The 12,977-nt window shown below is 44.7% G+C and overlaps 1 protein-coding gene across 1 annotated transcript in view; it reads left to right on the plus strand.

Annotated features, from left to right (window-relative positions):
- The window catches only part of lancl2 (LanC lantibiotic synthetase component C-like 2 (bacterial)), a 32,122-nt gene that overhangs the window by 16,398 nt on the left and 2,747 nt on the right, over positions 1-12,977 (plus strand). Inside the window, exons 5-8 of the mRNA XM_018754205.2 lie at positions 2,317-2,463; positions 6,179-6,361; positions 9,638-9,814; positions 11,128-11,200. Coding sequence (XP_018609721.1) covers positions 2,317-2,463; positions 6,179-6,361; positions 9,638-9,814; positions 11,128-11,200 — 580 coding nt within the window. The remainder of the gene's footprint in view (positions 1-2,316; positions 2,464-6,178; positions 6,362-9,637; positions 9,815-11,127; positions 11,201-12,977) is intronic.

The raw sequence follows: 12,977 nt of genomic DNA on the forward strand, positions 1-12,977 counted from the left end.
CATAAAAGAGCTTTGGACACAAGAATGTTTATTTCCTTTTGGTCCAGGCAAGCAGCTGTCTGAACTTCAGTTTCAAGATACTTCACGATATATTGCAGGCATTTGTGGGTACATTTCAGAATCTTCAGTTTTGATTTTTCTGTTCCTCCCCCTACTATATTGGAAAAAAATACAGAGCCTGGAACAGGATAAACGTAACCAACAGTTCCCCTGTAAATGCTAAATATTTACTGGAGAATTGTTTTTTTCATGTCACTGGTAATTACCAGAAAAAAATTTTTCCCCCCCCTAACGTCAATCACATTTTTCCACATTTTGAGTTATACTGTTTTAAATAAGGTATATATTGTGTGAAGGTTTTTTAACTTTCCCTTGAGAGGTACATCTTGGACTATTGATGATAGTGTAGCAACAGAACAAGCATTAGGTAGGCTGCCTTTGAGCTTGCTGAATTGGAGGGCTGTGTTATCAAAAGAGAACCTGGTGTCTTATTCCTGTCTGCTGATTGACTAATGAAGACCTCGGAATGACAGTGATGAGTGGCTGTACTTCAGCACCACATCAGAGATATCTTTCTGATAGCTGGTTATTTCTTGCCATCCTATCAATCCAACACAGCCTTGTTTAGTGCTGGATGTGCCTTCATTCTTCATGTGACACTTTTTACCTGCGTTATATAGTAAGTTACAATTTTGAGTGTTCTTGCTGGAAACTAGTTTCTTTCCACACTAGGCATTTGGTTGAAAAGTTTGATCATGAAATGAGCTTACATGTCTTCACAGCAGTTCTTAGGATATGTGGGACTCTCGGTGGTTGCTTTGCTTTCACTCTTTATATTTTTTCCTTTTGCTGATGCTTTTCCCCAAAGCAACTTGCAATGTTAAGCTGCCTACAATTACTACTCATTTATACAGCTTGGGTTTTTTTTTTTTTTAACTGGAGCAATTTAGGATAAATACTTTGCTCATGGGTGCTACAGCTGGAGGTGGAATGCGAACCTGTGACCTTTGGGTCTAAAGGCAGCAGCTCTAACTACTATGATGCCGCTACACATGGTGCTACATGACTGGTGCTGTCATTTCTTGGTGCAAAAACAATGCTGTGTTAAAAAGAATCTATAGATGATGTTCACTGCCAGTGCGACCAGCCACACAGTGTTCCTCTCACCATTGGGTGCTGATGGTGCTGACAGCACAGCAGAGCCTTTCTGTCACCTGAGGTCTCAGCTTGACTTGGCGCGTCTCCTTTCCGGTTTCCCGCCAAGCTCTGTGCTCATTGGTGATTCATGTTCCCTCCCTGCCGTGTGGCAGCATGCAAAAGCCAGGCAGCGAACAGGAGCTCTAGGATGAAGTGGTTTGTTTGCTGAGCATGTTGGGCAGTGCGGAGGAGGCTGCAGGACTGTTTATTTGCGGGGTGCAATTTCCTTGACTAGGACCTAGTGTCTCTTGTCGCATCTCGTCTTGTGAATTCGCTCCAATGAACGAGTTTAATTGCTGAGTGCCGCTTATGGCACGCTACTTATGGCACTGTGTTCTACTCTGAGCTGAGATGAGGGTTCACTCTTGGACACTGAGTTCAAATGGCTGACCTTAGGGTCCTACTGTCCATTTACTGTTATTGTTACATTTATTGTGTGGAAGTGCCACTCCCTGAGTTTTGGTGTGTCTGGTATATTGTGTTCTGTGTAAAATCTGTCCATCCAGTTTCAATTGCTGCTTGTCCTGAGCAGGGTTGCAGTGAGTTGGAGCCTATCCTGGAATCACTGGGTACAAGGTTTGGGGGGGGGGGTACACCATGGAAGGGAGGCCAGTTCAATGTAGGGTAGCCCCCCCCCCCCCCCCCCCCCCACACACACACACACACACACACACACACACACTCTCTCTCTATGTGCAAGTTAGTCATCAGTTGACCTGGACTGCTTGTCTTCAGACTGTGGGAAGAAACCTGAGTACCCAGAGGAAACCATGCAAGTACTAGAACATGCAAACTCCACACAGACTTGGTACAGTTTGATCCCATGTTCTTTTTTAGCACCCAGGGTCTGTGAGGTGGTAGCACCACTTGCTGTACTATTGTGCCACCCTTGTTGTAAAACAGCATCCAAAAATGTAATTGAATGAATACTGCTATTAATGCTAATGGTAGTATTTATGAAAACTGGAATTCATATGTAGCAATTTTTCAGTGTTATTTGAATTGTCTAGATCTGACAGTCATTTTTATTTGACATTCTGAACACATCCAACCACAATTTTCTTTGTCTCTGTGTACAGTGTGGACGAGAGCTCATTTGGTGTCTTTGCTCTCTACCAGGTGGTAGGAGCCATCCTGGAGTCGGGGAAGAACTTGTCCAAGGAAGAGAAGAAGACGGAGCGCTGCCCGCTGCTCTACGAGTGGCACAAGAAGCAGTACGTGGGCGCGGCACATGGCTTAGCGGGCATCTACTACATGCTCATGCAGGTGTGTGTGTGTGTGTGTGTGTGTGTGTGTGTGGCTGTGTGCATGGTGTGCACCGGGGCAACTTTAATTCTGTGTCTTGTCCAAGTATCAAAAGCACAGGTTGTGATGTCTTACTGGACACTGCGCTACTGACTGCCATTGCAGGTTGGCTGTTACTGCTGCAAGTGAAGCCCAGGTCCCTCAGCTGGTTGGGCGCTCCACCGTAGCAATGAAAGCAGCAAACTCCCTACGTGCTGTCGGTGGGAACACATGGATGTGAAGGCATAACTGTCGTACCCTTTAGCACAGCTCTGTCCTTGCACACGCTCCAGTTCCAGTAGATCAGCGAAGATGAAAAACCAAGAGCATTCAAAGACCTTAGCTAAATGTCTACTAGGCAACTATTAACTTGTGAGGTAAAATGTATGTGACCTGTGAGAAATGCTCCCGCTGAGCAGAAAAATGTTGCTCTGCAGGGAATAGTTAGAGCGTTACGTTATTACATGGGTCCAGGCAACTCTGCTCTCGTAATTGAGCTACTAATGCAGTACAAGCAGGTTTCCATTAGAATGGTTCAGGAAGCTGAAGTGTGAGGGTGGTGTGCTGTGTGATGGTGCTGTTCAGTTTCATGTCCAGTTTGAGTAGTCAGGAGATTGCCGATTTAGGAAGTGGAACAGGCTCATTGTGCATCACACCTGATTCTCATACCTGAACTGCAGCTTCTCCTTATATGGACAGCTGTTTTCTCCTGTGCCTGAGGCTAGCCGATCTGTGTCGTGCGTCTTGCTATTGGTTGGCTCGTCTTGGCTCGCCGGCAGCGTCTGCTCCGATTGGCTGCGGCCGAGGCTCGTCTCCTCGCATCACGGTTTCCATGGTACAGAGGTGTCGCCCTTCATGAATGGTTAAACATGAGATTAGCACGGTACTGAGACAGAATCTAAAATGTACATTTTTGAAAAATATTCCCGAGTCCAGGATAGCAGAGAGAAGCTGGCTAGTAAGGCTTCCCATCATCATATTTTTGCCCAGTGTATTAGGTTTCCTCAATACCCCACCGCTCAAAGAAACATTGTGTGTGGCATCTACAGCTCCATGAAGTGATAATCTTTGTTTTGTGGGATTTATGGATGTGCCATCGAGTTCAATTTGACTCATAGCGAACACTCGCATGGTTTCCGTGGCAAGGAGGAACGGGACTGATTTGCCGGTACAAAGATGGGGAGAAACCATACGTACCATGAGCTGGACTCAAACCCCACACCCACCAAGCAGCTCAGAAGCTGTTGGGCACCAGTGTTACCTATAATGCCACCGTGCCCCCTTATTTTATGTAGTGCATTTATTTAAAACAGTCTGTCAAATGGCTTTGAAGATTCATAGGTTACGACTATACAGTGGTTTACATTAAATCGCAGCATTAAAAAAATTACAGTAAAATGATGCTGAAACAACAAACTTAAACTATAATAAATTAATGAGAGGGAAAGGGTTGAAAAGGCATAGGAAAAACTGTGCTAAATGGTGTATATATAAGCATGTGGATCTTAAGCCTTGATTTAAAAGTGTACAGAGTAGGAGATTCCCTGATCTGGAGGCATAGCAGAAGAAAGCATGACCTCCCATAGAATGTATGTGAGCTTGAGAGACATGTAAGACCAGAGTGAGATGAAGACTGTAAAGTGGGCCAGAGACTGATAGGATGCAGAGGTTGAAGCGTAGAGGTGCCAAGCAACTGTGGAAGTGTGGAACTTTACAGATAAGAAGTGAGAATTTTGAATTTGTTCAAAACTTTGAAGGAAGTAAGTGCAGGGACTCTTCAGTGGTCCCTTCCGTTGGACTAGTTTGGATTCTAGTTTTTGAATTCCGGACATAATTTAGCTTGTTTGACGTGGATTTTGAGACCCCAGCGAGGAGAGCATTTTAGTAGTCAACTGCAGTGAAGATGAATGTTTTAATTAGCTTTTCAGTAACAAAAAAAAAAGGAAACATGGGACACAGCGCAGCTAAAAGTGCTAAATATTTAAAGTCTGCATGTGGCATTTATTTAGATTGTGCGAGCAATCACTGTGGATGTGATCAACTGTTGGACTGCATCTAATTTTTTCACTGTTCAGTGGTCTAAATTTTTTTTTTTTTTTTAAATTTTCTTTTTCTGCTTCTCTCTGGCAGTGACTGTCTATCTTTTACTGCAGTGTGTTGTTTTGTGTTGGTGGATGCCTGTACCCAATGTGTGCCTGAACAAATAGGACCCCACCCATCTGCAAAGGAATTGCCAGTCCCTTAGCTGTGCAGTGAGCTCTTTGTAACCCTAACCTTGACCATCTGGCCACGTGTATCAGCCACTAAAGCCGAAAGGTATCCGATTGGAAGTAAGAGGTATCTTTGTGCCGTGTGGAGTTTGGTCACAGAAATCAAAACCTATAAAGCATTCTGTTGTATTTGCCCGAGAAGATAGCTGCCATCTGCAAAAGATATTTAAATACATGCATGGATGAATGCCAGAAGGATATGCATTATTCATAGCTTCCCTCCCCAAATTGTTTGCTCAGAATCGATGTAGACCTCTGTGTTTTGCTGTGGGATTCTAGTTGCTTGTGTATTAAAGTGGGTGGTTTTTCCATAAGAACGCTTTAACTGGCATATTCCTAGTGGGATTTCGTAGTTGTGAAGCAGCATGCTTTTAAATCCTGCAAAATAAAGGTCCTGATGCACCTGTGTGAAAGGGGACACTGTGGTATCTGACCATGCCCTGGATGGAGCTCATCACGCCAGGACACATTGAGCATTGTGGTTAACAGCAGTTCCATTTATGCTGCAAGGAGAGAAGTTCTATAGAGCAGGAGGTGAAGAAGGGTGAAACTCAGTAGGCATTGACTCTGTCGGCGCTGTCTGCTCTGGGGATTACCCATGAGGCCATGCCCCACTAAGCCCCATAGTAGACCGAAACAGATGTGCTCCATGTCCCTTAACATCCTTCGTTACGCCCCCGGGGCACATTGCTATGAAAGCACCAAACTCTGGGGCACTTACATACATTGACACTTTCGAACATCTGTTAGTTTGACATTCTTTTTAAGAGGAAACTCACTTGGATGTGAGGACTGGGATGAGCAGCATTGTAAACACATCTTTGGCAAAGCACCACATGGGCTGTAGGTTGCACTTTCTGGATTTTGTCTCATTGTTTTACTAACTGCTGCTCCCCTTAAGAGATCGGGTAGCTTTGGTCTGTCGGAAACAGTCTGTCCAGCAGGAGCTTCTGCAACAGTGCTCCACACTGCGTGACAAGACTGCAGTAAGGACTTAATAAATATTGATCAGTTTAATGTTGTTATGCTGGAGGTGTATAGACACCAGATCCAGTTTACTGTATCAAATATGGACTAAAAGATACTTGTTGGCACGTAGCACTATGTAATGCGTTTAAAATTCTTGTCACTATGAGTGTTGTTTTCAGAGGCGATAAGCTAGTTTCGCATTCATTTAAAAAAAAAAAAAAAAAAAGTGTGACCATAAAATCAATTTTTAGATGAAAAGAGGTTTAATTTTTTTTGTATAGATATTCTAAATGTGAAAAAATATCGATGGTGTAAATTAACTTTGTAGTGAAAGTGTGATTAGTGGAAAATGCCCTAATTAGCTATTTTTGAACTGAAGTCCCGCAGCTAGACTCTTTCAGCAGCCCCCTGAGACTCTGTGAATGCCCCACATCCTGATCCTTCATCTCCCCTTGCAGCCGGGTGCCAAGGTGAGCCAGGAGGTCCTGACCGAGCTGGTGAGGCCCAGCGTCGACTACGTACGCCACAAGAAATTTCGCTCGGGGAACTACCCATCGTCGCTGAGCAATGAGACTGACCGGCTAGTGCACTGGTGTCACGGCGCGCCGGGCGTGGTTCACGTGCTGCTCATGGCCCACAAGGTGAGTTCTGCTCTCCGCCACCATTCTCTGCGTCACCCTCCACACGTCTTTAGTGCATGATGATGCTCATGGGTTCCTAGCGGTTAAAACACCCCAGAATGGTAAAGGATGCGACACAGTCTATTGGTAAAGAGCACGCTGGATGCTTTTCCCTCCCCTCCAGACGGGACAGCACTAAATCTGGCTCCCTAATTGGCCGGGGACGATTTATGTGTCTGCTGGCCGTTGCAGCTCATTCTCCGCGTGTGACTGGTGCCAGGGACAGCGGTGGGCGGTGGCTGTCCCTAACCATTGTGGAGCTCTGCACTGCGGGTCTCAGCCTGGGGATCAGCTGGGATGAACGCCGTCTGCTGTACCCTGAGAACTCGGGAACGCTTTTGTACACGATGTCTGAGATCCGTAGACTGGACATTATCTCATTCCATTCGGTGATGCTGGAGAAGACAACATGTTTGCATCCTTACTGTGCGTTTCAGCTTGTGCGGAACGGTGTTCCCACGTTCTTGGACACACTGCAAGGGAAGCTGCATTACAGTGTTAGTGTAAATGGGTTCAAAAGTGGAGGGATTTTGTGAAGTCATCACGTTGTGTGCTGTGTGGAAGTGGACGCCTCGCGGTCAGTAGCATGTTTCCGCTGGTGCAGTGCACACACTAGCAGGTCAGAGCTGGAATTCACAGTTGCTGTTTTTGCTGCCATCATCACCGTCGCACCCACCTTGCTTTTCCTTTATCACACTGATGAAGTAAGCCACCGCGTCGCAGAAATTCACAAGCCGGAGAAATTAATCAAGGTGCTCGGCCCAATTTCGGCTGTCTGTTCCATGGAGAGCCTCTTTTCTGATGTAATTGGGTGAAATTCCCATGGGATAATCATTAAGTGTATTGCTGCAGGTACAAGGTCGGGGATTGGGGCTGACTTTCCGCAGGAAATCGGGCTGCTGCTGTTCTGCTTTGGCTAGAGTCTCCTAGTCATCAGGCAATCGACAGCGACACCTAGTGGGGAGGATGCAGACTGTAGGGGAGATGACTTCTCATGTGAAGGGATTCCATGCCATTCTTTCGTTAACATTTGTTCTTTGGGCAGATGCTTTTCGCCAACGTGTTGGGCCAGTGCAGACTAAACAAAAATGAATTTGACAACAGCTGAAGCGCTTTATGCGTGCACACGTTTGAGGAAGCGTGGTAATATTTCTGTATCCATCAGTACATGTTATGTGAATAGCTGCATATAGCATAGAGTATGACAGAAAATACAGGGGTGATCATGGCAGATGTTGTGATGCAAACGGGAGAACCTGCTGTCTTTTGATTTTCGATGCTGTTAGAGGGGTGACTGTTAATGCTGCCCCTCACGGTATGCTTTGTGCTTCCCATCCTTCTCTGTTTTCTACTGTTGCTTCACTTGGTTGCAGTGGGTCAAATGGGCTGAGCGATCTCACTCCCTCCTAGTCACCTTCCCTAGAAAATGATGGCCTCAGGCATTGTGGAAATGGAGCAAGCATTATATTTGGAAACTAGAGTTATTCTCAGAGAGCTTCTGTTCTGCTCTGAAAAATGACAAGGTGCCTTCAGTCAGTTTGCTTTACCACAGCAGCATTGTTTATCTGAGTCTGAGCTGTGAGTCCAAGTCCTTAAATTTTTGAAGCCAAATTTGAGCCAAGTCTGATCTATACCTCGTGATCTGCGGCCTAGTCCAGTGGAGTCGGGTAGTGTCTGTGGCCAGATGTTGTCCACCTTACAAGGAGAATGAGGACACGTTTTATCTTTCACTCCTGGATAGTCAGGATTATCTAGCTCATGAAAAGTCATTGGATTTGACATCATCATCTGCAGTATTTCATGTGGAAATCTGTTGTAGTAGTCTAGATTGTGCTCGTTTCTTCAAATGATCTTTTTTTTTTGTTTGTAAAATGCTGCGTCATTCACATAAAATGAAAGTAAATCCAGTCACGTTCATACAAATGGCAGACATGATACACATTTTCCTGCCATGTTCAGACATATTTACTAGTGATTTGGTCATGAACTGATTGGATTTGATAAACACTTGCTTAATGTCAGGTGTAGATGGGTGCAAACTACATAAACAGAATGATTTTTTAAAAAACAGAAAAAAATGACATTTTAAAATTTGTTTCTCATGAGATATGGAAAATATGCGCATCAAAGCAGCAATGAAGTGTAAAGATAAGGAGTTTGAGCCTGTGCTCCGCTGTAGCTCTCCTTTGAGAAGAATGCAGTGACAGTATAAAATTCACTGTTATAGCCCAATAGCCATTATAGTTAAGCGGCTAAACGGTGATCATTTTAACTCCATCAAAGGGTCAGATTTGGTTTTCAAGACTATTAGTAATAGTAGTAATTACAGTGGATGTAAACACTTTTTAGGACTTATCTGCAGATTACAGTACAAAAAAAGATGGTTTTCATTATACTAAGAGATTTAGAGGCCACTCATTATACCAAACAGCTATGGCCCACAGCCATGTTATTGAGAAGCAGAGTAGATGAGTTTAGCAATGATTGAAACTGCAATATGCCCTCAGATTTGAATTTCTGTTTGTTTATATGCACATGAGAGAGTTCCTAGGTTTGATACACTGCTCACAGTCATGTAATGGGCATCGATTCAGTGGGAATTTGCACTCAGTCTGGGCTCACCAGTGCAGCAGGCCAGTGAAAAGCTGTCACCTGTGTATGGGGCTGTCAGGATGTATGAATGGTAACATATTGGATTTGCTGAGAGAGCCACCTCTGTGGCTGGACTACTACTTTGAACCGTGGACCAGGGTCGCGGCGAGCTGGAGCCTAACTCGGAAATGCAGGGCGTAAGGCTGGAGAGGGAGGGGACACACCCAGGACAGGACACCAGTCCGTTGCAAGGCATCCCAAGTGGGACTTGAACGCCAGACGCACCAGAGAGCAGGATCCGGCCAAACCCGCTGCGCCCCCCCGTACCTGGATTTCATTTTTATTGTCATTTTGATCTTGTTCTGATGACAAAGGGGAAAACTGACTCAGGAAGCTCATGTTTATCAGTATAGCCCCCGGTTTCCCCAAACTGACGTGGTTTCCAAACAGGCTATAGGGTGCATTGCATCTGAGCGCCTCCTGCTGTGACCTGCCCCAAGTCTTCCTGAACAGTGAAGCATGGTTCATGCCCTCCCTCGATACACTGGAGGGGGCTGGTCCTGTAGCATTTGGGAGCAGAACTTTGGAGAAGAAGCTGTGGAAAAAGTGGGCTGCCTGGGACTTACGTGTCCTTCCTCTGCCCAGGTGTTCAAGGAGGAGAAGTACCTCAAGGATGCCGTGGACTGTGGGGAGGTTATTTGGCAGAGAGGACTGCTCCGCAAGGGCTACGGCATCTGCCACGGCACAGCGGGCAATGGCTACTCCTTCCTCTCTCTATACCATGCGACGCAGGAAAAGAAGTACCTGTATCGGGCCTGCAAGGTACAGTGCTGTGCTCCCGGCTCTAACCGCATTTGCTACTGTTTTTAACACTTCTGCACCCCTTTTAGCTGTGCAGACACTTCTTATTAGTATGCACTTAATACGCTATATTCTGGGTGGTTTTTTGGTGCCCATTTTTGGAAGGCAATCAATATGTAGTGTTAATTTCCTCTTCGCAGTGGATTCTTGCAGACCCTTCACAAAGTGCAGTCTTGAAAGAGATGAATTTATTCGGAATAGTTCTGACTTTTACTGCAGATATAAGTAATGCACAGTACATTTAATGAATATATGTAGCCTGTAATAAAATACATTTTTTTGTATATTTTTAATATAAAGTTGATGTTGAAGGGTGACCACGTGGGTTTCACGTTGCAGAAATCCAGGTTATGATTTCAGTGTTCCTGTCTGGGAAACCACAGGGATGCAATGAATGCTCTTAAAAGTTGTTGATATCCACTGCTTTCTGCATTGTGGAGTGTGTGTGTGTGTGTGTGTGTGTGTGTGTGTGTGTGTGTGTGTGTGTGTGTGTGTGTGTGAGAGAGAGAGAACGCATCTTTTGTCTTTTCCCTTGCTTTTCCTCTTCAGTGCAGAATATTTTACGACTACATTACATGCAACATTACAAGTAATTAGTGGATGTTGTTGAACATGAGGTGTAATACTGAAGTAATGTCCCTGCCATTAATGTGTGTCCCTCTGTGCTCCTTTCCTGTGTTTATTACCTCTATATTTCTAGAGCCGCTTGAGCTACCTTGCCAACCGGTGGGCAGTCGGAGCAGGGTAGTGCCCTGTGTCCCTGTCACTGTGTGACCATTAAGGGTACACATCCTGGGGCTTCTATATATATATATATATATATATATATATGTGTGTGTGTGTGTGTGTGTGTGTGTGTGTGTATAAAAATAAATATTTTGCTTAGTTGCCAAATTATGTGAATACCTTTCCATAGTCACCCATTTATGCGATATTGGATATTACAACAGAGCGATTAGATTTACCACAGAATACCACACTCAAGATTACTACAGCAAGCTCATCTTGAGAACTGAGCAGTAAACCTTCAGGTGACAAGCCAGTGAGTGGACTTGCTGCCATATAGGAATCCATTACAGTGACACATAATGTGACAGCTAGAAGGGTAATATGTTGATCAGCCATAAACAATCGCTTTCAAAGGACCAAGCTCATATTCCCATATACCTTTCTGTGAGGTAGAGTCCTTGCTTTCCTTATCCAACCACACTGACACTATCCTGAGGACTGACAGTCACTGGAATGTTACCTGCTACTCCTTTCTTGTACTGCAGTTTGCAGAATGGTGTTTGGACTACGGGACGCATGGATGTCGCATTCCAGACAGACCATATTCTTTGTTCGAAGGTAACGTTTCACTTCCTCAAAATAGCATTCAGTCTGTCCAGCGCAATAGCTGGTCTGCTGTTGTGTAACGGGTGTAGATGTTTCCTGCCTTTTAACAGGAGGCTGATAAAAACTTAATTGCCCTTGGTTTATAACCCCAATCATAAAAAACATGGTAGAGGACAAATGGGCAATGCAGTGACATTTGTTGCTTTCTCCAGTAGAAATGTTGCTGTTCCTACCCCCCAGGTAAATGGAAGGTGAGGTCTGTTTCTTTATTGCAGGAATATTTGTGATTTTTCAGCCTGTTCTGATGGATCAGGACACGATGCCACACGTTAGAGCTGCAGATTGTCAAAAGTCCCTGACTGCAAGAAAAAGTCTGCTTTGTTAAAAAGCGGCTTTTCTGAGGGACACTTAAAGTGCAGTCCTCCTTCATAGTGCACACCTGTTCTAAATGCTGGGGCTTTTGTTTGAAGCCTGTTCCACGCCGCTTTGTAAGTGGGGAAGAGGGGACACTGCAGACTCGAACAGAAATAGCCCTCTGCTCTCAGACGTGTTAAGAAACCGTCTAGCATCGTAAAGCGAGCTGTAGCTGCCGTTCCGAGAACTCCACGGCCTTGTCACGTTCCCGGAATGCGGTGGAGGAGCTCACGCGTGGTTGCCATGGTAACAGACTGCCGAACGCATTTGGTCTGGAATCCCAGGATGGGATTGGCGGACTCTGGCCTGTACAGCTGTCCCTGAGCGAACCTCAGAAAGCCCTGTGGCACTTTTAGCAGGGCCTCTGCAGTCCCAGCCCCAGTCTCTAACCTATTACATATTTGGCCTGCCATTGCAGTGACATTAAAGCAAAGCAACAATGGTATCCCATGTTTTACCTGCACAGACAGTGCGTCACTTACTGGACACTGTGGAAATGGGAGTTAAATGCATGCTCAACACATTGTCATACTATTGAAATTCTAATACACCAGACACACCAAGAATGCTTTGCTTCTCCACCTCTTACGATTAGTTGCAATGATAAAATGTATGTGTTCCTAAACCTCAAAACTGACATCCACATATGATGATAAAAAAAAAAAATGCCATTAAAATGAACACAGTTGCTTCAGTAGTTTAACTTTAGTTGTCATAACATGGCAGTTTCCCTTCATTCCTGAGCTCTATAATACTGTGGTAGCTGTCTCCTGCGCTCGGGCAGCTCTTACGTACAGCTGTTAATTACCGTACACTTATGAAAGCGTGAGTATCCTCCAGGTGCCCCTATTTTGTGTTTCATGTCAACTGATGATGCTAAATTGCCCGTAGTGTGTGCATGTGTGTTACGTTGCTCTGTTGTTAACACCATGCTTTGTCAGAAACCATGTCTATCCCTGCCACCACGTGTATGCCTTATGGGATATGTTATAATAAGCTTGCGCTTACACAAAATTAAACATATGCTACTAAACACGATTATGAAAATGTATTGTAATTATACAGTAAACACACCAATATACACAGAATAAATATCAATATATACATATAAATCCCTCTCCCCTGAAAAATATCCGTGTTTTCGCGAGGTTCCTCCAGGTGTCTTCATTTGCTCCCACAATCCAGAGACGTGTTTCAGGTCAACTGGACCCTCTAAATTGCCCTCAGTGTGTGTGTCTGTCTGTGAGTCTGTTATACTACTAAGTGTTGAATGATTGATTGTATGGGGATTAGTGCAGTGTGTCTAGCATTGTGAGTCGTCTTGGGGGGGAAAAAAGGTGTTTAATAATCGCTAGTAAGTGTTCATTCTCACTTT

The sequence above is a fragment of the Scleropages formosus genome, chromosome 9 (genome assembly GCF_900964775.1).
Source record: "Scleropages formosus chromosome 9, fSclFor1.1, whole genome shotgun sequence".
Lineage (NCBI taxonomy): Eukaryota > Metazoa > Chordata > Actinopteri > Osteoglossiformes > Osteoglossidae > Scleropages > Scleropages formosus.